Source organism: Naumovozyma dairenensis, chromosome 8 (genome assembly GCF_000227115.2).
Source record: "Naumovozyma dairenensis CBS 421 chromosome 8, complete genome".
Classification (NCBI taxonomy): Eukaryota; Fungi; Ascomycota; class Saccharomycetes; order Saccharomycetales; family Saccharomycetaceae; genus Naumovozyma; species Naumovozyma dairenensis.
In genome coordinates, this window is record NC_016486.1 from 313,481 (window position 1) to 339,514 (window position 26,034).

Genomic DNA, 26,034 nt, shown 5'->3' on the forward strand with positions numbered 1-26,034 from the left:
TAAGCACAACTCAAAAGTATTTCTTCCGTGGAACATACAAAAAACAGTTTCCTCGTAAACGAAGGTCTGCCACAATTCACGTGCTGAAAAAGGTGCTTACGGGACTTCTTGGGCCAAGGTTTCTGCCAAGGTTACGCACATACGTTAGTTCAACCGACTCGGTTGGAAAGAAAATAAGCAATAATGGATCTGAGGGAATCTTCAGAGTAGAGCTTAGTACGGGGTTTGAGTACCCCTCGAGGAAATTTGTCTTTTACGAATTCAATGAATGAGCTCTGCGAGGCGTCCACTGCCCATGCCTCAAGTGTATCCCAATTGGGACGGTTTTGCTGATATACTCAAAGGAGCCCCTAGGAAAAAATTTATTAAAAAACGCGAAACTTTTCAAAAATTTCAAACTCTTCGGGATATTCTTCGAGCGACTGTCAAGATGTTAGGATGTTATTCTTGGTGAATGAAGCCTTCGTTCAAAGATCCCCTACCTCGTATCTCAAGGAATTTCTTCCCTTCAAACCTATCCCTCTTTATTAAGGGCCTAAATTATATTAACAACATTTTTTTAACAATTGTTCATACGGGTTTCTTAGGTAATTTTAGGCTCTAAAGTTTTTACCTCTGATAGTTTTCCACACTATTTTTTTGTCCGAAAGTAACAAGGTTTGGAGGAGACGTAACTGAGGGTAGGAGAGTTTAGAATGAATAAATGATGCTATGCACAAGCCCCTTTGGGAACCGAAATCTGGAGAGCTAATCCTCGACTGATAATGCCTGTTTAGGATGTTCGTACGTAACCTTCTTCGTAACAAATGCTGCCTCCCTCCCAAAACAATTAATGTTGGAACAGTGACTTTTTATATAAACGTCTCCTTTTTAGGATTCTTTCTTTCACTATTTTCCACTCCGTTGGTTGGATTTTTTAATAGTTGTTTTCATTCAAATCTACTCAGGTTAACCAAAAAAACTACACCACTCGTTTTCAACTTCAAATATGTCTGTCACCAAAACTACTATTCTATTAGCCTCTCTTGCTGCCATTGCTTCTGCCCAAACTGGTTACGAAGTCGCTGAATTTAATGCTATTCTAGTCGATGTTCAAGCTCATTTACAAGAATATATGTCTTTGGCTATGAACAACCCAGATTTCACCATCCCAAGTGGTGTTTTGGAAGTTTACGAACAATTGACCACTTACACTGATGAAACTTACACCACTTTGTTCTCAGCCATTAACTTTGCCCAAGTTACTACCATTATGGAACAATTACCATGGTACACAACCAGATTGGAACCAATCATCTCCTCTTACATGGAAGCACACAGTATTACCGAAACTGATGGCCCAGCTTCTGCCGCTGCTTCTTCCGCTGCCGCCTCTGCTTCTTCTGCTGCTGCTTCTTCTTCTGCTGCCGCCTCTTCCTCTTCTGCTTCAGCTTCCTCTGCTTCTTCCTCTGCCGCAGCTTCTTCTTCATCTGCCGCTGCTTCTTCATCCTCATCTGCTTCTTCATCTTCATCCGCTGCTTCCTCATCCTCATCAGCTTCTTCAGCTTCCTCTTCATCAGCTTCTTCTTCATCTGCTGCTTCTTCATCCTCATCTGCTTCTTCAGCTTCCTCTTCATCAGCTTCTTCTTCATCTGCTTCTGCTTCTTCTACCGCTGCTTCCAACGGTACTTCAAGCTCTTCTGCAAACGCTGGTGCCGCTTTGAACATGGGTATGTTCTCTGCTGGTATGGGTGCTGCCATTGCTGGTGCCGCCGCTTTATTGTTATAAGTTGTCTGAGAAGATTTTCTTTCAATAATGTTAATAATTTTTATCAATTAAGATAAGTTGTATGAAACAAAAAGGGAAACATTTATATATATATGATTTTTCTCTAATATAATATAATAAAATAGAGTATAATAGTGTATGATCTTCGATTTTACCTAAAGGTTTTCTTTTTCCCTTTGTTATTGTTTATAACGTTTTGTTCTTCAATGTGTAGCTTTTTTTTGTATCATTTGGAGTATTATGTTTTCAATTCTAGTTTATGTGGTATATTTGAAAGTTTTCCCCAATGTTGCTTTATAATATTAAGCTTTTTATAATATATCAAATTCCGAAGTAATACCCGTCATATTCGTTGGAGCTTTCGAAATATCCAGTAAAATAATTACCATTGAAACCTACATGTCAATACGCGCAGATTTTGTTGACAAAGCAAAAGAAAAACCTTATAGTTTACCAAACAAAACAGTCTGACACATTATGACGGATGTCAAAGTCCGACTTGTGTGGTACTATATAAGATGCTCCATTATTATACCAGTGTACGGAATCATTTTATACGCGTTACTCAAAAACCTTCACAAAGCAGATGGACATTCTTATACCTTATAGTATATTGGGAAATAAAGTGAAAGACAAGAAGGCTTACTTCATGGAACAGCCTTGATGGCTAGTTTATATATTTCCCAAAATTTAATGTTTCCATTCTATTTTATTTAGCAGAATTCTCATGGATATTGAATAAAACAGTGCTCGAGTGTGCTATCAGTGATATTATTGCGAAGTCGTATATGGCATCGTACAGAAAGTAGTGTTTATCTCTTAACCATTTTTTCAACGTGTCTTCTTATCCTGTAAAGAAGAAGAAACGTTGCCGACCATGTGTTTTACATAAGAAAACAATGAAAGGAACCAAAAAATCTATCGTATATATTGTCGCTATAGATATCTCCACTTTGTTTCATATGCAACAAAATCGAGTTCGAATAAAATTCATACTATGAAAATTATGAATGTCTACGTATAATAACCCAACGTATATAACGGCTACCCGCCGAAGTACGTAGATCAACCATGGTGTACTTGCTTCTCTAGTATACTAAGTACTGTATCCTTTCACACAATTCTTGTACAACCTCTTTCGTCATTGTCCTCCGGTTTTTAGAAGTCTATAATTTTATGGTTTTACTGGTAAAGTATTGATACCTCATCTCCACTTCGTTCCTTTTCGTTCTCTGTTAGGGTCTGTACGGCGCCTTTCGATGAGTTTCAAGGACCTATTGCGTACAGGATTTCGAAGTAACCCCTGTGAATTATTCGTAGTAGTAAAAATCAAATTTGGATTCATGGGTGCTCGCTCCCGTCTCAACCTCGAGTCGAGAATTTTCAGCCGTACAATCTGGACCCGCCGTATATATTTATACTTATATAATAGAATCATTTCTTCAACAGTCCCCGTACGTCACCAAGCCACGTTTTTACATTATCTTTCGGTAGAATATAATTGAATTACTTAAGTATATTCGTAGGTTGCGGCGTTTTCTTACAGTTCTATAATATAACTTCAACCTATACGCAAGCCAAACATATGTACTTTTGTACAAGAATAGATACTTAACGACACCTCAAACTATACCTTCCTTGAAACATTTTTTCTATATAAGAGACATTTGTATTGAAAGTTTTCTCCTGATCTTCTTCTTGGTAAAACAAAGTTTAACTGAAAGTTTGTCTCTTCTTCTTCTTCTTCTTCTTTTTCTTCCGTGATATCAATTACAAAAAGTCCATTCCTTTATAATATCAACAATGTCTGTCACCAAAACTACTGTTCTATTGGCCTCTCTTGCTGCCATTGCCTCTGCCCAATCTGGTTACGAAGTTGCTGAGTTCAATGCTATTTTAGTCGATGTTCAAGCTCATTTACAAGAATACATGTCATTGGCTATGAATAATGCTGACTTCACTATTCCAAGTGGTGTTTTGGAAGTTTACGAACAATTGACTACTTACACTGATGAAACCTACACCACTTTGTTCTCAGCGATCAACTTTGCCCAAGTTACTACCGTTATGGAACAAGTTCCATGGTACTCTTCAAGATTGATTCCAATTATTTCCTCCTACATGGAAGCACACAGTATTACCGAAACCGATGGTGCTAGCTCTGTTGTTGCCACCTCAGCCGCTGCTTCATCTATTGTCTCTTCCTCTGCTGCTGCTTCCTCCTCATCAGGGGCTGTCTCCTCATCTTCCTCTGCTGCTGACTCCTCATCCTTATCTGCTTCTTCAGCTTCTTCTTCATCTGCTGCTTCTTCATCCTCATCCGCCGCTTCTTCATCCTCATCCGCCGCTTCTTCGTCCTCCTCCTCATCTGCTTCTGCTTCTTCTACCGCTGCTTCCAACGGTACTTCAAGCTCTTCTGCAAACGCTGGTGCCGCTTTGAACATGGGTATGTTCTCTGCTGGTATGGGTGCTGCCATTGCTGGTGCCGCCGCTTTATTGTTATAAGTAGACTAGATGATATATAACATATATAAATGTGTATAGTGTATCTCTTTGGGATATTGTAAAATTAGATGATACGATAAAAATATAAAAGCTAATGATATTTTAAAACATAAGGATTGTAGGTATATGGGTTGTTGACAGTTATCATTCCATGGTAAACTTTTGAAAAATAAAGTAACTCTTAAGGCTGTCGCCTCATTAGTTTTCCTCTTGTAGTTAACGTAGCAACCGCAAATAGGAATAACATGTAGCCTATATTCTACATGTTTTATGCTTATGATGTATCATCTTTTAAGTCCGAAAGCTCAACAGATTGATTATGTAACCTTTTATAGGCTTCTCGAGAGAAGTTCAAATTTATATTTCTTTTCTTTTCGGTGCGGGGTTTTCTTTGGGAAGCGATGATCTACGAACGTGCATACGTTTAGCTTTCAGCCCTCCGTTTTTTGTTACGCGGTATTATTATTATCAACTCAACATGACTTAGTCGAATAAATTTAAAGGAGCAAGTTATTCATTTGTAAAAGAATATTACTTATAACACGGATCAGATAGAACATATTTATATTCAGAAACAGTTTGGAAAAACCGATATTACGATTAACACTTTTAAAAAAATATATTTGAAAATAATGGTAATGGAATTGAGAAGATCTGGTAGAGTTACTGCTGGGAAGAGAACGTTTGATGAGGACACTGATAATCATGTAGAAAAAAGGAAAAAAATCGCTACTCAGAAAGCCAAAAAATCACCTTCAAAGAAATTACTAGTATCTGAAAAGAAAGTGATAAAGAATGCTGGGTCTATTAATGGAAGGGAAACGAAGAAGGAAACTAAACCCAGATCTGTTGTTGAAGATAAAGTTGATGGAATTGAACACGAAGAAGTGAAAAAGGTGAAATTTGATGAACAACAAGTATCTGACAAATCGGCAAATAACGATTCAATTATAGAATTGGAAATTGGTGATGATATCCCAGATATTACTTTGTCGAATCAAAATGGAAAAGAAATTTCATTAAAAGAAATTGCCAAGACAAATAAAATCATTGTTATATTTGCGTTCCCAAGAGCAAGCACCCCTGGTTGTACTCGTCAAGCTTGTGGGTTCCGTGATAATTACGATGAATTGAAGAAAAATGCTATTGTTTTTGGGTTAAGTGCTGATGCGATAAGTAGTCAAAAGAAATTTGAAGAGAAACAACATTTACCTTACGATCTTTTATCTGATCCTAAGAGACAACTGATTGGATTATTAGGTGCTAAGAAAACTCCCCAATCTGGGACAGTAAGATCGTATTGGATTTTTGTTGAAGGGAAATTGTCAATCAAAAGAATAAAAGTGTCCCCTGAAATTAGTGTTGCTGAAAGTAAAAAAGAAGTTATTGAGTTCGCTAAGAAGCTATCGGAAGCGTAAGGAAATTCAATGAAAATAATACTTTTAAACGTTGTTTTTTTATTTATCTTAACTTTTTATATTCATTATATATATATATATACGTCCTTCTATTAAGTTAAGCTACTTTAATTTGTACGTAAAATAAAAGAGAAACTGATGATACTTGAATACAAGTTATGATCGATAATATCATATATTGCGAAATGATAAGTAATTTAACTTGGCTATATAAAAGTGTATAATAGATAAAAAAGAAGAAGATTCCTTAAATTAAAGAAAAAGGAAGGCATTAAAAAAAACAGAAAAGTGTTCCAGGAATGCATCTATTTTTCTTGTTTGTTTGTTTATTTTTTTCCTGTTTCATTCATTATTTCATAGAAAACATTTCTGGTGCCTCACCTTCTGGGCCAATAAATTTTGGATCTCTCCATGGACCAATATCTGACAAATATAATCCACCTGTAGCCTCATCAACTTCTGATTTACCACCGAACTTTGTTGGTAAATTTTCAGCAGGAATTTGTTTCAATAGTTCCTTTTGATAAGATGAACCTAAGATGAAAATCTTAGAGACTGTAACAGGGTCCAAAAATGGTTTAAATAATCTGAAAGCGGTAGAGAAACCAAATGGAGCATTGATCAAATAAAATTTACCCATACGTTCTGGATAATAATTTTGACTGATAAAGGAAGCTTCTCTAACGTATGATAAAACACTGTAAGCACTTGATATGGAAATACCTTTCAAATCCATAACAGTACATGAGGTTTCAATTAATGCACCTGCAGCTCTTGAACAAGCGGGTAATCTATATCTAACGACAGATTCGTATTCCCAAACCAAATTCTTCAACATACGTTCTTCAGTGGTAATCTTATACATTTCAGTCAAATTGACTGCACCTAATTCTTCGAAATAACATGGACGACCATCTTTATCAGTCTTATGATAATATTGAGGATAATATTTAGCCACCAAAGGTTTTTCCTCATAATGGAAATCCTTCAAAATGGTATCACAACCGAATTGCTTTCTCCAATTTTCACATTTTTCAAACATTTCCTTAGCTAATGCGATATCGAATTTTCTTGCTCTTAAGAATCTTAATAAAGTGGAATCATCAAGACGTTCTACGAACCCTTCAGCTTCTAATAATGTTCTAAATTGGGTCAAAGCTGCCTGTTGAGAATCATTTAAATTACCAGGCGTACCAGATAATGAACCTGGTTTACAAATTTGAGGATATGAGCTCAATAATTCTTGTTCTGCAGCCTATAACATAAAGTAAAAAAAAAAATTCATGTAAAGAATTGGAAAAATTCAACAGTTAGTAAAAAAAAATAGTTGTCTAATAAAGCCAACGAAAGGGCTTCTTTCCCTCCATTTTTCTCCTCTGATGATGATTTGAATGAGAACAGAATTGCCGGGAAATGTTTCTAAATGAAATTGAGGATATTCAAACATACTGTGACCATGGTAAAAATACTAGGTTTATCTTTATAAAATGTTTCAATTGAAGAGCAATGTAGTGGCTGGCTAGATTGAAATATCAAAATAGAAGAAGGATATTCCTGTATATGAAAATCTAATTAGAATGACAATATGTAGATATCAAGATCAGTCACAATTATTGTTACATACACATGCACATACACATACAGATGCACGTACACACGTACGAAGGTATACCAACTACGTACGTGTATTCACAAAACATCTCATTCATTGACAAGATTCCTTTACTGCTTACTACGTAGTACTTCCCTCTGTAACGTTGAAATGAAAAATTTGAAAAATTTGGAAAATCATCTTGGACGAAAAATTGATGATACTAAATACTTAATTTATTGGATGGGATGGATTGGATGGAAGGTTATGAAGGATAATCAGTGGGGCAAGGAGTACAGTTCTCCTATTTCTTTCAATTTGAGATCCTCAATTCGGTTTAGTTTAACTGATGGATTTGGATACGCAGGAGATTCCTGTAGTTGCTGTACCCTTGGATGTAAGTAAATTGGGCCACAGTTCACTGTTTGAGGGTGGCAGTGATGCACTTCTCAGTACTCAAGAATTGAGTACTGTTGATGTTGCAAACAAGAGGGGGGTAAGTGGTGATGATGATGATGATATTCATCAATTTATTTCGTGCACTGGGAAGGTTATTAAATTGGTTAGAAAACGCAGTGATAGAGGTGCGTTGGTAAGTTCGGAAGCCATACCGAATTATCAACAACAAGAACCATCGAATGACGAAGAGAATGATAACGGCAAGGCTATCTGGAAGTCTGACCAATCCTACGGTATTAATATCAATGCACTTTTAGATAGGATTGAATCGAAAAGTTCTGATTCTCGTCAAATAAATAAATCAACTTCGAAAAGGAAAAGAAAAAGTAAAAATGAGACACTTTGGGTGGAAAAATGGCGACCTAAAAGCTTCCTAGATCTTGTTGGTAATGAAAAAACTAATAGGAGAATATTGGGCTGGTTAAGGAAATGGGCTCCAGCTGTATTTAAAGAACAATTACCCCAATTACCAGGAATATTTGGACAAGATACCTCTAATAATACTCCAGAAATAAATATTGAAGTTGACCCCTTAGAAAGACCAATGAAGAAGATATTGTTGATACATGGACCACCAGGGATAGGGAAAACTTCTGTGGCACATGTCTTGGCCAAGCAAGCTGGCTTTACAGTCTCAGAAATAAATGCTAGTGATGAAAGGGCAGGTCCTCTTGTAAGAGATAAAATAATGAATACATTATTTAATCACACATTTAATGACAAGCCAGTATGTCTTGTCGCTGATGAAATTGATGGTAGTATAGAAAGTGGGTTTATAAGAGTGTTGATTGATATAATTAATAATGACGCTAAAGCGACTCGAAACTTAAAATTTAATACCACATCGAAATTTATACAAAGGACTAAAGGTAAGAAGAATAAAAAGAAACAAAGTTTGTTGCTTCGTCCCATTATTGCTGTTTGTAATAATTTATACGCTCCTGCTTTGGAAAAATTAAAACCTCATTGTGAAATCATTTCATTTAAAAGACCATCAGATAAATCATTGCAAGAAAGATTAGAAACTATCTCCATGAAAGAACATCTTGATATATCCACCAAGGAGCTGATAGATTTAATGGATCTGGCTGAAGGGGATGTAAGAAATTGTATTAATAATTTACAATTTCTATCTTCACATAGTAGATATAAAGCGAAACAGACAAGTGAAACAGCGGATGGTTTTGATTCCAAGTCAAAGAATAAGACATGGGAATCAGCAAATAAAGATCATGCAGTTTCATGGTTTAGAATGGTTAATGAAATCTTTAAAAAGGATCCACATCGAGATATTAAAAGTCAATTCAGTGAAATATTACACCAAATAGAACAAAATGGTAATTATGATCGTATTGCTCAAGGTTGTTTCTCATTATACCCATTCGTCAAGTATTCAGACAATGGTATGAAGAAACCAAATCATATTTCAGATTGGTTATATTTCCATGATAGAATGTTCAGTTCTTTATTTGAACATAATGGTGAATTATTACGTTATTCTTCCATAGTACCATTGGTATTTTTCCAAAATTTTGGTGATGTTGCAAATAAGGAAGATTTAAGAATCAAGAATGTAGAATTTGAAAATAGAGAAAAACAAAAAATGAACCAAGCTATTATTTCATCAATAGTCCATAGCATTTCTACAGGATCTCCAAAGATGCTTCCATTTATAGATAGAAGATCATTGGTTTTTGAATTATTGCCCTTTATTGATCAAATGTTATGTTCTGATTTCTTAAAATTAAGAGACTTAAACTCAAAACGATTAATAACAGAGTCATTGTTGGACATCTTGAATACCTTCAAATTAAATATGATTCAAATACCATATGAAGGATTGGGGATGGATCATGTTTTATCCATAGATCCACCGATTGATAAAGTTGTATTATTGGATCCTTCTTCAATAAAAAATGTACTGACTAAAAGACCTCCTGTATTACATCTTCTTCTAGCCAAAATAGAAGAAAGTAAAGTGAAGAAAAGACATATTGATCAAGTTGAAAAAAACAAAGCTGAAACGGAAGAAATCGCCAATAAAAAGGCTAAGAATTCCGAAATTAATAATATCGACAATAAAAGTAATGGTTCTACGATAGATTTCTTCAAGAAACAATATAACATGGTTCAGAAAGACTCAGTTGAAGACATTGAGAAAGAGCCAACGACGAAGAAATCAAATGAAACGACAAGAATATGGGTGAAATACAAAGAGGGGTTTTCTAATGCCGTGAGAAAGAATGTCACATGGGAAAGTTTATGGCAATAAATTCCTTCATTTCTATGATATATATATATATATATGTATGAAAAGAGGAAATATTTCTTATATTCTTAATATCAATAGCCGATATATTTGCACAAATTCAGGCTATGCATAATACTAATGTTCTTAAGTAACGCATTTTCGACTTTATTTATGATTTTGCCTAGAGTATATCCAGAATCGGTGATTATAGGAGATCAATAATTCAAAACAGTTAGCTATGAAACATGGAAGGCATTTGATAACCTAAATTTTTTTATAGTAAATTTTATGTTTGTTTTTTTGTATTGGACGTATCAAAAAAGTACGTATCCTTAATAACTCTACCAACAAATATGAAAAATAAATAAAACCAATTGGAGAATTAATTTATTAGATGTTTGAAGGCATACTGTTGAAAAACAAAATTACAGTAAATATATGACGAACTTAGAATAATAGGAGTACCCTAGAAGACAATTGAACGTACTTCAGCCTTTTAGAAGATATATGTGAACTCTGGTCTTTTCTCACGAAAAGACTACCACAATTTATTTACTAATTAAATAGTACAAAGAAAACGAAGAAAAGAAAAGAAAAGATGAAATATTAGGAATATTATTAGAAGTTATTAAATATGAATTTTTTGTTTTATTGTTTTTTTTTTATTTTCATTTTCTATCTTTATATAAACATGAGAGTCCTTCGGTGGGGCATAATAGTTGACCAATAAAAATACTACCGTCTGAAACTTCTCTATTTCACTAAGTACCGTCCCCATTTTCCTTGCAGGATCGGCTTTGAATCTCAGGCCGATGCATAGGGATTTCCGGATTGAACGGGGATGCGGTTGATAGTCAGAAAGGGTAGCTTTTTATTTTGTGCTTGTCAAATTTGAACGGTTTTCTCTTTTGACGTCTTGATCTGCGACGTTTCGAGCGTACTTGTTTACCGTACGGTGCTTCATTATTCCTAATGGATGGCTGTGGAGATGACTGGACGTTGGTAGTTTCGCAATGCTCTAAATGGATATTATTCTCTACTTCTTTCCTGAATTGTGTAATCTTCATAGTGTCAGTCTTTCTTTGTTTTGATTGTTTTGATCCTGGGTCATATAACCACAGGTATTGTCGGCCTTTATTAAAGCAGGATCCGTAAACATCGATTTTGAATCCACTGTATTCTTCAAATTCCGCGCAATAGTCACAGGTATGGAATTTTGAGTATTTACTTCAACCGCCAACTTGATATAGTCTTTTTGCGGTAGAAGCTTGGGGAGCATGTCCTTCGTGAACTTTTAGCTTGATTCTATGTTGAAATAGATGAACTCACCTGATTCATTACAGAAAGAAACTTGGATGTATACTTAGTCGATTCAGCTGGCATTTCTGATGCTACTTGTGGGTTGGATTTGGTAAATGTATAGAGTTGACGGATGTTGCACGGACCGGGGATGGTACAGAGTTTGTGGATGTTGCAAAGTTTGCAGATGGTTGTTCTTTGAACAGATGTTTTTATGACCGATGGATTTAATGGCGGTTTTGTGGAAAGGTTTAAATGATGGCATTTTTAATTGAAAGTAAAATTGTTTTGAAAATGTTGGAGTCTAGCGTGAGTTTTAATTGAACAATTAGTATATGTTGAATAATTGCGCAATAGGGCCCTCTAAGGGATAAAAAGTGGAAACAGAAAACAGAAAACAGAAAACAGAAAACAGAAAACAGAAAACAGAAAAGAAGTGAAAGGAGTAAAAGAAGTAAAAGATTTAAAATGGTTCCTTGTTCACAAACGCTACAAATGAGTGGATCATATGTATTGATAATAGATTGGAAAGGTCTTGGGAAGCTTAATAACAATATTGGTTCGAACCTGAAAGAAGTGTATGCTTTCTATAAGAATATGTGCAGTAGGACACGTATTCTTCGTAAAACGACACATTCTCCTCCATCCTCCGTGTCCCTCTTTCTTTCGGTTCATTCACGAGACTTGTTGCACATGACGATAGATTTCTTTTTGGATTCTGGAGCACAAGCAGTCACTCTATAGAAAACCCGATGACTGCAATCTCTTCCAGTAATCTCCTCTGTTACTCAAACTTAACCTGGAGTGCTTTTCCTTTGTCATAACGCATACATTATAGTAAGGAATGTTAGATATTAACCTTGTGGAAGGTGGCTGCATTGGTAAACGGTCTTTGGCCCGAAGAATACCTATGATTATTTCCTTCGAGAATTTAATTCAAGTCGGAAATGAAGGATAGACTATGATAGCGTTTTTCTTCTCTTCCTTAGACGCAGCAAACTGGCGGGAGGGGGTATGGTTTATAATACCCGGATAACATTCCTTTTGACAATATTGGAAAGCTTGATGCTTGGCTAATTTGTAGTTTTTTCATAATTTAGTTATACAAAATTGGAGTAGGAATACCAGCTCTGGAGACAACAAGTGAAGAACTCCTCAAAGATGGGCGCACAGCAGGAGACAATAACATCAAAGGCTAGGCATCCTCGAGTAACTTAAGCAAGTTTTTAATCTATACATCAATGTTTTAATCAAAATGATTATTTTTCATTTACCCAATGCCTCCGAGATGTTCTCCAGACAACTCCGGTCACATGACCAAATTACATACCGTCTTTAACACCGTACAAAGGTTCACGCGTCTCGACTGGAGACGCGTGAACTAATGGAGATGGGTTATTATATTTATAATAGACTGTATCAAAGACTCAAGAAGCAAACAAAACAAAACACATTCGATAAAAGGTTTAGCACAACGTCGAATAACCAATTCTCTCATCCAAGATTTTATACATTACGATTAATAATGGTGAAAGCTTCAAAACTAACACTATCCTTTCAGAAGCCAATTATTTCTACTTCAGAGCACCTCATATCTACTAGAGATCTATTAGAAAATTTAGCTTCTTTACATGAAGAGTTATCCACTTTACCCCAAGATAAAGTTGATTTGAGAAGTTTAGACGGATACCAAACAGATTTATGTAACAAGAAATTGATAAAACATAAGGATGCAGGTATCCGTGCCTTCACAGCTTGTTGTTTAAGTGACATTCTACGTCTATATGCACCAGATGCACCATACACAGATACCCAATTGACTGATATCTTCAAACTTTTCCTATCACAATTTGAACATTTAGGAGAACTAGATAATGGGTACATAGTTCAACAAACCTACCTTATTACTAAACTATTGGAATACAGATCTATCGTTCTACTAGCTGATTTACCAACTGCTAATAAACTACTAGAAAACCTATTTGAGATTTTTTACGATGACTCTAAGACATATCAATCAAAATTATTCAATGTCATTGGAAGTTTATTAGGTGAAGTCATATCTGAATTTGATTCTGTTCCTTTATCCGTTTTAAAACTAATCTTCAATAAATTCTTAACGTATAACCCGACTGAATTGCCCAAGGGTCTTACAATTACTTCAAATTGTGGGTACGAAATAAGTCTGATCCTTTGTGATGCCTATGCCAGTCGAATGGGTAGGAATTTAACAAGATACTATTCGGAAATTTTGTTCCATGTTACTAACGATGATGAAAGTGGTCCCTCATACCAATCAAAAATTCAATTGTCTTCAACAATCACTAAATTACATAAGTTAATCATTAGACTTTGGGAAACAGTCCCAGAATTGATAGCATCAGCAATCGGGTTCATCTATCAAGAACTATCCTCAGAGAACGAAGAATTACGTAAACAAGCAACGAAATTGATTGGACAAATTTTATCAATAGACTCAGAACTCAATTTTGTCACTACTCACCAAGATACATTCAACGCGTGGATGATCAAAATTGCTGACATAAATCCAGAAATTAGAATTCAATGGATAGAAGCCATTCCTACGATCTTAGCTGTGAGAGATGACATCTCAAAAGAAATAGAGAAAGGACTTGTCAAGACTTTAATGGATTCAGATGCAAGAGTTCGTAAATCATCTGTCTTAGTCTTCCATGAATTACCTGTTTCGACTATTTGGACGAATATTACAAATCCTGTCATTTATTCCACATTGCTCCATTTAATAAGAGAGAAAAATAAAGACGTGAGAGAATTATCTATCAATACAGTTTCCAAATTATACTATGATTCAATTGAGTCCATTGATAGGACTTTCCAGAATACCAAAATATGGGATATTATTGATACTATCCCATCTGTATTATTTAATCTTTATTATATTAATGTGCCAAATATTAATGAGCAAGTTGATAGAATGATATTTGAGAATATTCTTCCGATGGATACTGATAATGAAAAAAGAATTAAAAGATTAATGCACGTTCTATCTGATCTAGATAAGAAAGCATTCACTTCCTTTTTTGCGTTTAATAAGAGACAACCGCAAATGGCTCTTGCCTTCTCTAAATATATTGAATTTTGCCAAACTCTCGCATCTGCAGATGAAGAGTCTTCTCCAGAGAATAGTACAAGAATCTTAACAACTTTACAGAAAACAATTGATTGGCTAGCTAGTGGGTTATCAGATTCTTTGAAAGCCAACGAAGCATTAGAAACTTTAAGGAAAATAAATGACCAAAGAATTTTCTTTTTGATAAAGACTTGTATTGGTAACAATGTACCATTTGCTACTTTGAAAAATAGTTACAACGAATTAATAAATAAATTGCAGGATTCGGGGTTGTTCAGAAAATATCCTAACGTTTCCATTTCAACGATAATGCCAAAAGAGCTGGCCAGGATAATAAATATTCTTTTATTAAGATCATCGCCTATTATTTATAACGTGTCTAATATCCCATTCCTCTTAGATATGTCACACTCCGCAGATTCAAATGCAAATGTTTTGAGACATAGGTTACTTGATAACATATCTGCCGTCAATCCAACACTTTTCAAAGATCAAGTTAAGGTTTTAAGAGATCAAGTTATTAAATACGAAGATTCTGATGATGAAGAAGCTGTCTTAGGGTTGAATGAAACATTGAAAACATTATATAAGATTTCCAAGGGATTAAAAGAACATATTGATTTCAATGATAACTTCTTCTTAACAAAATTAAGTGATATTGCCCTAGAAGGAACACCTACGATGGCTAAGTATGCTACAAAAATTATATGTATGTCACCCACTGCCGCTGAACTCCTAACCAGAATTAAAAAATATATTTTACCACTTGATAAGCATAAGGATAAGTGTTTTACATCTCATATTATTGTATTGATGGAGATTTTTAAATTCCATCCCCATATTTTGGATAATGACTCCACAGACATTGTCAGTTATCTAATCAAAGAAATTCTTCTATCAAATAAAATCGTTGGTGAAAAGGAAAATAATGATTTAACTTGGATTCAGGATAGCTCGTTAGATGACAAAGAATACTCAGCATTGGCTGCTAAACTCTTTACTTTGAAGTTATTCACCAATAAACTGAGATCCATCGCCCCAGTGGTTAAAACAGATGAATTAGCTAAAACATTTGTGGAAAAGACCATCAAGTTATTCTTTTATTTAATCGCCAGTGGTGGTGAACTTGTAGCTGAAAGTGATATACAAAACTATCCAACTCCTTCGACATATCAAATCAAATTGAGATGCTATTCTGGTCTTCAAATTTTGAAATTAGCCAAGATTCCTACATTGCAAAATTTTATTAAATCATCCGAAGTTGTTAAACTGATTAATCTTGTCGAAGACGAATCACTTTCTGTAAGGAAAACTTTCTTGGATACATTAAAGACGTACATTGGGAATGAATTAATATCTATTAGATTTTTACCTTTAATATTCTTCACAATGTATGAACCAAATAATGACTTAAAGAAAAATACGAAGACATGGATCAACTATACATTTAGTAAAGAATCATTCAGAAAGGGTACGTTTTTCGAAAGGATATTACCAAGGTTAATTCATTCTATAGCTCATCATCCTGATATTATTGATGGACTGAAACAAGGAACTGATGATTCTTACTTGAACTCGTTGACTACTGCAATTGATTATTTGCTATTTTATTTTGATTCTATCGCTATTCAAGAGAATTTCAATTTGTTATATTACCTATCAGAAAGAGTCAAAAATTACCAAGATAGGGTGGCAGACGAAGAAGATGAGACTACTTCAGAGGAAGATGTTGAAGGAGGAGAAAGGGCACAACGATCATATGGTAATTCACAGACAAGAGTATATATAATTAGTGAGTTATCTCAAATGATTTTACTAAAGTTCAAAGAAAGGAAGGGTTGGCAACACTCAGCCTATCCAGGAAAACTGAATCTACCAGGTGATATCTTCAAACCATTTGTTTCCATAAAGGATGCACAATTATCATTTAGATCCTACCTTGATGATAGATATGCCGCAAAATTGGAGAACAATATTAAAGCTAAAGTTAATAGAATTTTCCATACTTCACAAACGCATAGACAAAGGGCGCAAAAGAGGTTATTGGCTAATGAAATCAATGATAGTAATTCAAAGAGGAGGAAGCAAAGAAAGATTAATAAACAGAGTGATCAAAGTGATAAGGAGGCAGCAGCTTCTGGTAGCGAGGAGGAAGCGGACGCTTATAAACCATCGCAAAAGATTAAGAGCAGAAAGACAGCTGATAACAATGTGATAATAAGGAAAAACTTGAGGACAAGGAAGGCTGTTGATTATAGAGATAGTGATGATGAGGATGAGGACAATGAGCCTAACGATGAAAACCATAGCATAAAAATATAAAAGAAGAAAAAATAAAAATAAAAATAAAAAAATCACACATCATGTTCTATAAGTTTCTGTTAGTAATATACGCAAGAAATAATACTAGTATCATATATGTTTTATGTAGGATATAGTTATTCATCACTATAAAATTTAGTCAAAAGTAGGTTAGACCTGGTAATTGATTCGACCTTCCAGCATACAACCGTTAGGTAGTTGTGACTTGGCACTTACTCGTGCTATATCTGCAAGTACATAATTCAGGTTGTTAATGGAACAGTCATGTGATCAGATAATCTACGACCAAATCTGGAGGCATTCGGCATATGGGAAATAAGTACTATGTATGTTTGAAAGATTGTTAAGTACATAGAGGGTGACTCCAATTTAAGAAGTAGGCATTTGCTGTCCTTATCCATTTTTTCATGTGTTTTGCAGAATTTTGCTGGAAGGAACAGTTCATACATAGATATATAATTCATTGTTTCGATCCTTGAGCTTATCAATGCTGTGCCACCGAGGCTACCCATCGTCTTCGGTGAATACATAAAATATGACAATTTTCCGACTAAACAGTGCTATTACCTCAACATGCTTGTGCCCATTACTATCCAAAAAATTAACAGAAAAAAATTCCAAGTTATGCCGTGGACCTATCCGTTCAGATTACTTAAGTCAAACTAGTCCTTACCGAATTTTTAACCATTCATTCGTCGAGAGGCTAATTCATTGAATATTTCAAAAAGTGTGCTGATAAATTTTTTTCAGAGAGAAATATAGCTCCCTGTAACGGTCTTCTCTAAATTAATCGCAACCTTTCGATGTCTATATGTATTAATAGATTGCTGTTTTATGCGTTATACTAATCTATTGATGCCCAGGATATATAGAGTTTCTCAAAGTTTGAGTAACAGAGGAGATTACTGGAAGAGATTGCAGTCATCGGGTCTTTTATAGAGTGACTGCTTGTGCTCCAGAATCCAAAAAGAAATCTATCGTCATGTGCAACAAGTCTCGTGAATGAACCGAAAGAAAGAGGGACACGGAGGATGGAGGAGAATGTGTCGTTTTACGAAGAATACGTGTCCTACTGCACATATTCTTATAGAAAGCATACACTTCTTTCAGGTTCGAACCAATATTGTTATTAAGCTTCCCAAGACCTTTCCAATCTATTATCAATACATATGATCCACTCATTTGTAGCGTTTGTGAACAAGGAACCATTTTAAATCTTTTACTTCTTTTACTCCTTTCACTTCTTTTCTGTTTTCTGTTTTCTGTTTTCTGTTTTCTGTTTTCTGTTTCCACTTTTTATCCCTTAGAGGGCCCTTATTGCGCAATTATTCAACATATACTAATTGTTCAATTAAAACTCACGCTAGACTCCAACATTTTCAAAACAATTTTACTTTCAATTAAAAATGCCATCATTTAAACCTTTCCACAAAACCGCCATTAAATCCATCGGTCATAAAAAACATCTGTTCTAAGAACAACCATCTGCAAACTTTGCAACATCCACAAACTCTGTACCATCCCCGGTCCGTGCAACATCCGTCAACTCTATACATTTACCAAATCCAACCCCACAAGTAGCATCAGAAATGCCAGCTGAATCGACTAAGTATACATCCAAGTTCTTTTCTGTAATGAATCAGGTGAGTTCATCTATTTCAACATAGAATCAAGCTAAAAGTTCACGAAGGACATGCTCCCCAAGCTTCTACCGCAAAAAGACTATATCAAGTTGGCGGTTGAAGTAAATACTCAAAATTCCATACCTGTGACTATTGCGCGGAATTTGAAGAATACAGTGGATTCAAAATCGATGTTTACGGATCCTGCTTTAATAAAGGCCGACAATACCTGTGGTTATATGACCCAGGATCAAACAAATACAAACAAAGAAAGAACTGACACTATGAAGATTACACAATTCAGGAAAGAAGTAGAGAATAATATCCATTTAGAGCATTGCGAAACTACCAACGTCCAGTCATCTCCACAGCCATCCATTAGGAATAATGAAGCACCGTACGGTAAACAAGTACGCTCGAAACGTCGCAGATCAAGACGTCAAGGGAGAAAACCGTTCAAATTTGGGGACGGTACTTAATGAAATAGAGAAGTTTCAGACGGTAGTATTTTTATTGGTCAACTATTACGCCCCCACCGAAGGACTCTCATGTTTATATAAAGATAGAAAATGAAAAAGAAAACAAAAAACAATAAAACAAAACATTCATATTTAATAATTTCTAATAATATTCCTAATATTTCATCTTTTCTTTTCTTCGTTTTCTTTGTACTATTTAATTAGTAAATAAATTGTGGTAGTCTTGTTTATTCTTTTAGACATGTCTACCAGATCTTCGGCAATAGTTTGAATAATACATATTTTTTTCTCCATAATTATATAAATTTATTATGCTGTTCAAGATGTTGATACACCTTTGGAAATAAAAATGCAAAAATCGTATGTGGGCATCTAATATTCAACGACATAGATAACCTCTCACAGTTCATCGCCCACCGTTCTTCTTTCTATAGATTTTTATATACGAGATATTAGTGATACTATTCCTAATCTAGAATTTAATTTAAATTGAAAAACCGTAATACTTCTTCCTTTGGTTTTGACTCGACTAACTTTCTAAGTACTAATAATTCATGCAATTCTTTTGATGAAATATTCGTAGCATCGGCTTCTAGCCTACCAATATTATTATATGTCAAGTCTTTGGATATTATCTCTTCTTTTTTAACAACCTGTTCATAAGCTTTCGGTTCTTCATTCGTTTCCTCACTAAAGGTCTTTTCTGCGATGTTGCATAATTCTTTGAAATTCCATAGCGTCCGTAGGTCCCTATTCTGGTTGGAATTTATGAATTGGAAGAACACTAAAGAAGTCAAATCATTTAAACTTAAATTATTGGTAGTTTGGTTTTCTGTTTCCTCCAATGATGATACAGAATTGAGAGATAAAGAAATCAATCTATCTAGAATATAATTCTGATGTTTAAAGTTCAAAATAGATTGATTTCGTCTCACTCTAAATATTTTATCATAAAAATCTACCTTGATGGAATCTTCTTTAAGTGTCGGTATAGGATCAAGGTTCCCCGGTTTTTTTGAGAGTTCTTGATAATATTTTGTCGGTTGTTCGTTAATTTCATCTAATATAATTTCAATATCTCCATCATTTTTGAATCCGCTTGATTGTAATGGCTCGATATATTTTTGATTTCTCGTCAATCTTCTCTTCTTTTGTTCCTTCCGATCTGCAAAAGATGATGACGGCGATGAGGATAATGCATGCAGTGGACATTTCCATTTATAACCTAAATTTTTCAATGATGCTCTTGGAACTTGTGGAATACAATCTAAATGCCATGGAGTATTACAATAATCACACTTCATAATTAATCTTGAGTTTTCTGGATGATCCCATGTGCCCATTTTAGTCGTTTTACATCTATAACATATTAAGAAATTATCTGGATGTAAATCATTATCTGGAGATGTCATAACGGATGCCATTGTTGTATCAAGATGAGAATCAGGGTTATATGTATCTAACTTAGTTACACTTTGGCCGTAGGTTGGATGGAACATCTGTTTATCAGTTAATGGGTCCTTTTCCGTTCCATCAATGTATTGACCTCTTGGCCCTGTCTTTACATTTTTGAATGTTTCTTTGACTGATTGAGGTAAATTAAACTGTCTTGGATTTATGGAATTTAATTGGAATAATAATTTCCCAAACAATCTCCCACTTTTCTTTGATGATGATGCAGTTGTTGATAGTATGTTGGATGACGATGCTAGTGATGATGATAACTCCTTAATGAATGAGGATTCACCTTTATTTAACTGTGTAGTGTTTGAATATTTTAATTTGAAAAGACAATGATGACATGACCAATCACCTTCTGGTAAGTTATTTGGATCTAATGGAGGATCTAAACATAAGAAATGAAATGATCTTGGACACGTATCACAACATAAAAATGAACCTGCTTGTAGGCAAGCAGAACAGTAATCATCATTTTCTTGTTCTGCTTTTTGCTGTTCTGCTTCTTGTTTTTTTGATGAATCTTTCCCCTTTTCGATCTCGTTTTGGGTATTATTATTGTTGTTTGGAATTGAATTTTGTCCTAGTAATTTAATTTTAGAGTCGTTCGAAAAGGTGGCTTTAATTTTATGTAGCTTTTTGGAAGGTGACAATAATAGTTGTTCCTCTTGAGTGTGACGCTCTTCGTCCTCTGACATAGTTACTTGTTTATTAATAGAGGCTCTTAGATTACTTGGTTTTGTTAAATAATTTGATTCATTTGTTTTCAAATTCATATTATACAGTCGTAATTCTTTTTCAATTATATCATTATAGTCACTCGGTATAGCAGTTTGAACGGCATCTGGTATATTCAATTGTGGCGAACTTGATTTCGACTTTGATTTATTATTTGGAATTTGTAATTCGGTACCTGTCATAGTGGGAGCTAATTGGCCTGGTACTGGTGTTCTTTTATAATTCCATAATGAAAATCTTTTGATCTTTTCATTTGGACCTTGGTTCAATGGTACACCAGTTGCCAGGTTTATTATTTCACTCGTTATAGTTGGTTCATTGAAATGTATTATATTGCCTTTCCTGTCCTTTTCTAACATTTTCCGTTGTTCTTTTACATTGGATAAATGATCAGAATCTGCCTCAACACCGCTACCACTCGTAGATGACGAGGAACTGCCATTCGATATAGTATTATTTTCATTTATGGTATTTTTTGCGAAGATTGAAGTTGATGTATGTTGGAGACTCGTTGTAGGAGCGACTTTGGTGGAATCAAACGACGGAATTATCTTACGCTTCTTCAAATCGTAATCAACATTTCGTGATGATGAACGTTTGGGGCGCTCTCTTCTCTTGGAAAAGGTACCATTCGTAAGGGTTGAGGAAGAAGGAGATGTTGGGGGCAAAGAGGAAGATACCGTCGTATTTAGTCCGGTGGCAGCAGCGGCAGCAGCAGTGGCAGGAGCAGCAAGAACTGCGGGAGAGGGAATGTCGCCTGTCGTAGCAGCAGGAGGAGCTGACTGATGTGTAGGATGATGGCTAGTCATTAATTTGACGCTATCACGGTCATTGGTTTTAGCTTGAATTTCTGAATTCGATCCTGATGATGGAGAATTCTGCATTTATGGATGATGGAAGATATTATAAGAGAGAACGATAGCCAATAAGGAAGAAACGAAATGAAAAAAGAAGGATTAAGAATGCAAAGAACAAAAAAAAAGTAGGAATAGAACTGAACAAATAAAAAAAGTGAATAAACAGAAACCGTAAACACCTCTATGCAAAAGAAAGCTGAATGATTAATCGATTAATTGATCTTTCCAAGAACTTTAAGATGGATATTGGTTATCCGCAACAACTTAGAAAGCAGAAGATACGAATACGTTTGTTGGTGCTACCAGTTCCTGAGTTTGCCACGTTCTAACCTGACCTTGTTGTTCTAGCGATCTTCCTGTTGATAACACCATTTTTCAAATCGAGACCTCTGCCGTTGGAAATGACAGGGTTAAGAGTAGGTACAGCCTTTCTAAAAGTCATAAACCCTATAAAACCCTGGTGGTTTCGAGAATTAATTTGCAAAAAATATGAAATTTCCATTTAATAGACGTCTACATTTGGATATTATTTATTAGCTTACTTGAGCTGAGTTATTGCATTGATCTGTAAAGTTGGATATATAGTCATAAGAAAGTGCGGTAAATTTCTATATAAAACAGAACTGTATAAAATTATGGATGGTGAACTACAGGCTCTAAGAGAAGCAAGATTGGCGGAATTGAAAAGGTCTCAAGGTCAAAGTCCTGATGCTGGCAGTAATGGCAACACTCACAACAACAATAATGGTAATGCTAATCGTAACGAACCAATAGGTGCCGCTATAGCAAGATTCCTGGAACCTGAAGCCTTCGAAAGACTCACCAGGGTTTCCTTAGTGAGACCTGATAGAGCCATGGCTGTCGAACAATATCTGAAACAAATAATAGCAAGTGGACAAGTTCAACATAAAGTTAACGAATCTGAAATTGTTCAGATTTTGAATGGGATAGCAAAGGAGGAAAATAAAAAAAATGATACCAAGATCATTTTCAATAGAAGGGAGGTTGATATTGACACAGGTTTAGCAGGTGCAAAGAAAAATAATGATGATGATGAAGACGACGATGATGAAGATGACTTCTTTGATTAATGGACGGGAACTAAAAATAAAATAAAAAACTGCATGAAAGTAATTAAGTGCCTAACGTAATTATGAAAGAAGTGTATATTAAGCTAATATTAATTAAAACTACATTCTAGTCCTGTTGTGGCTTATATAGGAGCTGTTCCCCATTTTATTCAGTAGATTATATATGTATCTTGATTACGTTAAAACAGTCCGAAACATTTTTAAGATAGAACGTTATACATGCACGAGTACGTAACGGAAAACATTTCATTGTACTATTGATTTAATATCGCTGGTCTCTCAAGAATAACCCAGAGTTGTAACCGTTGCATATTTATCAAGTATTACAGATCCTTCCAAAATAAGGAATAAAGAATATGGATAGTAAGAAAGATTTCAAAACGCCTAAGATATCATTCCAAATACCTACTGTCACTACTACGACTACAGCCGCCAATGGAAATGACAAATCGAATAAGCTCCAGCAAAATAGGAATGATCTGGATCCAAGGGTCAATAAAAGAGTAATGATTCAATCTGGATGTAGTACGTTAGGCTCTAATGTTGCCGATAGTGACGATGATAAGAATAATAATAAGAAGAAGATACGAAATAAGGTTAGGTTAAAACCAGGGCATTCTGCGTTAGATTGGTATAAATTAACCAACGAGGTTGGTATCCAAGGGAAATTGATCACTGGATTAGATTCCTTAATTAAAGATGAGGACTTTTTGAAGTTAAATAACCCTAATGCCGGTAATTTTAAATGCTTTATGTTCGGTGTACCAACTTTTAAATTGAAACCTTATCTCCGATTTAATCATAAAATTTTACAAAAACATGTGAGTGAAGATGATTGCTGGACCGTTCATAATGGCAAAGTTTATTGTATGACATATTATTTACATTTCCATCCTGGTGGTGCTGATATACTTCTCGAGGAGGCAGCGGGGAAAGATTGCACGAGATTATTTAATGAATATCATCCATGGGTTAATGTTGAAAAACTATTTGAAACTTGCCTAATAGGAGCCTATGTAAGTGAACCATAATGGTTCGATAAGCCTATTAATGCATGATATCACCAACTTATTTATTTATTAGTATATATTTTAGGTAGCATATGCTTGTACAAAAGAAGGAATATATATTAACTTTACATACCCTTGGTTGATACTACACTATGTAAGAAAGGGAAAAAATAGAATAGAATAGAAAGATAATACTATATGATGTTATAAATACAATAGAATAATATAATAATAATTGGAATAGATTGAAAGAATAGATTAAAGTTGTTTTTTAAGATGGATCTATGTCAGGTCAGAAAAGGATAACATTAGGATTGTTCAAGCTTTATTTTTCGATTCCCATTTCTTTAAATTTTCTTTATAATCGTTCAAATACTTATCCTTTTCAGTTTGATCCAATTGTTGCCATTTTTCACTAGTAATTTTACTCACTTCGTTGAAAGTCAAAGTTGGGTCCTCATTTACGATTGATTCTCTAATATCTTGAGCAAATGTTATATAAGCAGGTGTTGGTTTCTTTGGGGGCAATTGATTTTCAATTTCTTTTAATACGGAACGATAGTTTTCCTTTTGCTTTTCAGCCTCTTTTTCAAATGGCACTTTTTCTTCAGCTGATAAATTTTTCCAATTTTCAGAAGCTGTTTGAGCTAATATCTTCATTTGACTCTTTGCTGGACTATTAGCAATCAATTCATCTTTCACCGAAGTATAATAGATAAGATATGCAGACATTGGTCTTTTCACACCATTGTCTTTTTTCAATTGGTTTTTCAATTGATTTCTTGTCAATTGCTTTTCAGAAACAATGATTGATGAAGAAAACAGTCTGGCAGATACAGCAGATCTTGTAGAAAAGTTTAAAGGGTTGTGAATTGAACGAGGTAAGATTGGTCTAAACATTGTCTGATATGCAGAGGTCTTCTTTTATAAATTTAATTGAGAAAGGTACTTTGCGATTCCGTTAATAAAATTAATGAACAAGAAAGACTGGAGAAGTTAAAGAACGAGGAATACTCTCTATCCAATCTTGGATACTCCATATCCTTTATAACCAACTACTTGAAAACAAGATCTCTCTTTCAGAGGAAAACAAACCCAAAACAGCACTTTTTTTTGTGATCTATCACCACACCCAGACATCATATGGGCTTCCCTTGTACCCTATATCCTGGACCCTAGAACTTTACAAGGATATAGCCCCCCGATCCCCCGAAACCCTAAATAGAAAAGAGGCTGTTCATTTTTGTTTCCAATTCCCGATTTCTATCGTATACGTGAAATCCAATAGATAATAGTCTACGTAGTACAAACAACTGCAAGGGAACACTGGAACTGAAACTGGAACTGGAAGATGAAGAAGGAAAAAGATCCAAATTAATTCACCTATCTAAGAAAAGTGTATAAAAAGCTCTTTAAAAAGAGATAGCATACAAAAAGAACCTTATCTTCACTTCCTAAAGAAAAGAGCAGAAGACCAGATAGTATTCACTAAGGAAAATGGCACTAGGCATCACCCAATTCATTAATATAGCTGGGATCGTGAAAGATTTGAAAAGTTTTAACTTCAGTGTATATGGTAGATGGTTCGGATACATCAATATTATCCTATGTATTGGATTAGGTATCTCCAATTTATTCCATGTAAATGCAGTAATTGCATTTGGTATTGTAAGTATAATTCAAGGGTTAGTAATTTTATTCATTGAAATTCCATTCCTATTGAAAATTTGTCCTCTGAGTGAAAGGTTTATTGAATTCATTAAAAGATTCGAAACAAATGGGTATAGATGTGTCTTTTATTTAGTAATGGCCATAATTCAATATTGTTCTATCGCTTTAATGGCAACAAGTTTAATTGTTGTGGCTGTCGGGTTGACCATATCTTCAATTAGTTATGCTATAGCTTTCACAAATCATCAAGAATTCCAAAATACTCAAATCTTGAAAAATCCAACCGATCCGGATTTCCCAAGAGAAGCTGTAGTTAGAGAAATGCTTTAGTCATGGATGCTTGCTAGATGAACAGACTTATACTTCAATATCAACAATATTAT

At 34.6% G+C, this 26,034-nt stretch overlaps 11 protein-coding genes across 11 annotated transcripts; 8 read left to right on the plus strand and 3 right to left on the minus strand.

Moving 5' to 3' along the window:
* Positions 1-988: 988 nt before the first annotated feature.
* On the plus strand, positions 989-1,768 carry TIR3 (Tir3p; the record flags this gene model as incomplete). Its single annotated transcript, XM_003671498.1, has 1 exon — positions 989-1,768. The coding sequence occupies one exon, from the start codon at positions 989-991 to the stop codon at positions 1,766-1,768; it is 780 nt and encodes a 259-aa protein (XP_003671546.1).
* Positions 1,769-3,571: 1,803 nt separating this feature from the next.
* On the plus strand, positions 3,572-4,273 carry NDAI0H01300 (SRP1/TIP1 family protein; the record flags this gene model as incomplete). The annotated part of the gene is made up of 1 exon (XM_003671499.1): positions 3,572-4,273. The coding sequence occupies one exon, from the start codon at positions 3,572-3,574 to the stop codon at positions 4,271-4,273; it is 702 nt and encodes a 233-aa protein (XP_003671547.1).
* A 632-nt stretch (positions 4,274-4,905) lies between these two features.
* DOT5 (thioredoxin peroxidase DOT5) lies at positions 4,906-5,691 on the plus strand (the record flags this gene model as incomplete). The annotated part of the gene is made up of 1 exon (XM_003671500.1): positions 4,906-5,691. The coding sequence occupies one exon, from the start codon at positions 4,906-4,908 to the stop codon at positions 5,689-5,691; it is 786 nt and encodes a 261-aa protein (XP_003671548.1).
* Positions 5,692-6,040: 349 nt separating this feature from the next.
* SEC14 (phosphatidylinositol/phosphatidylcholine transfer protein SEC14) lies at positions 6,041-6,733 on the minus strand (the record flags this gene model as incomplete). Its single annotated transcript, XM_003671501.1, has 1 exon — positions 6,041-6,733. The coding sequence occupies one exon, from the start codon at positions 6,731-6,733 to the stop codon at positions 6,041-6,043; it is 693 nt and encodes a 230-aa protein (XP_003671549.1).
* An 898-nt stretch (positions 6,734-7,631) lies between these two features.
* Positions 7,632-10,013, plus strand: CTF18 (Ctf18p; the record flags this gene model as incomplete). The annotated part of the gene is made up of 1 exon (XM_003671502.1): positions 7,632-10,013. One exon carries the CDS (start codon positions 7,632-7,634, stop codon positions 10,011-10,013), a length of 2,382 nt encoding a protein of 793 aa, XP_003671550.1.
* A 2,662-nt stretch (positions 10,014-12,675) lies between these two features.
* Positions 12,676-16,725, plus strand: PDS5 (sister chromatid cohesion factor PDS5; the record flags this gene model as incomplete). The annotated part of the gene is made up of 1 exon (XM_003671503.1): positions 12,676-16,725. The coding sequence occupies one exon, from the start codon at positions 12,676-12,678 to the stop codon at positions 16,723-16,725; it is 4,050 nt and encodes a 1,349-aa protein (XP_003671551.1).
* A 2,580-nt stretch (positions 16,726-19,305) lies between these two features.
* On the minus strand, positions 19,306-21,906 carry RCO1 (Rco1p; the record flags this gene model as incomplete). Its single annotated transcript, XM_003671504.1, has 1 exon — positions 19,306-21,906. One exon carries the CDS (start codon positions 21,904-21,906, stop codon positions 19,306-19,308), a length of 2,601 nt encoding a protein of 866 aa, XP_003671552.1.
* A 608-nt stretch (positions 21,907-22,514) lies between these two features.
* On the plus strand, positions 22,515-22,970 carry SDD2 (Sdd2p; the record flags this gene model as incomplete). The annotated part of the gene is made up of 1 exon (XM_003671505.1): positions 22,515-22,970. The coding sequence occupies one exon, from the start codon at positions 22,515-22,517 to the stop codon at positions 22,968-22,970; it is 456 nt and encodes a 151-aa protein (XP_003671553.1).
* A 356-nt stretch (positions 22,971-23,326) lies between these two features.
* IRC21 (Irc21p) lies at positions 23,327-24,001 on the plus strand (the record flags this gene model as incomplete). Its single annotated transcript, XM_003671506.1, has 1 exon — positions 23,327-24,001. One exon carries the CDS (start codon positions 23,327-23,329, stop codon positions 23,999-24,001), a length of 675 nt encoding a protein of 224 aa, XP_003671554.1.
* A 297-nt stretch (positions 24,002-24,298) lies between these two features.
* Positions 24,299-24,880, minus strand: ABF2 (DNA-binding protein ABF2; the record flags this gene model as incomplete). Its single annotated transcript, XM_003671507.1, has 1 exon — positions 24,299-24,880. One exon carries the CDS (start codon positions 24,878-24,880, stop codon positions 24,299-24,301), a length of 582 nt encoding a protein of 193 aa, XP_003671555.1.
* Positions 24,881-25,477: 597 nt separating this feature from the next.
* Positions 25,478-25,981, plus strand: TVP18 (Tvp18p; the record flags this gene model as incomplete). The annotated part of the gene is made up of 1 exon (XM_003671508.1): positions 25,478-25,981. The coding sequence occupies one exon, from the start codon at positions 25,478-25,480 to the stop codon at positions 25,979-25,981; it is 504 nt and encodes a 167-aa protein (XP_003671556.1).
* Positions 25,982-26,034: the final 53 nt, after the last annotated feature.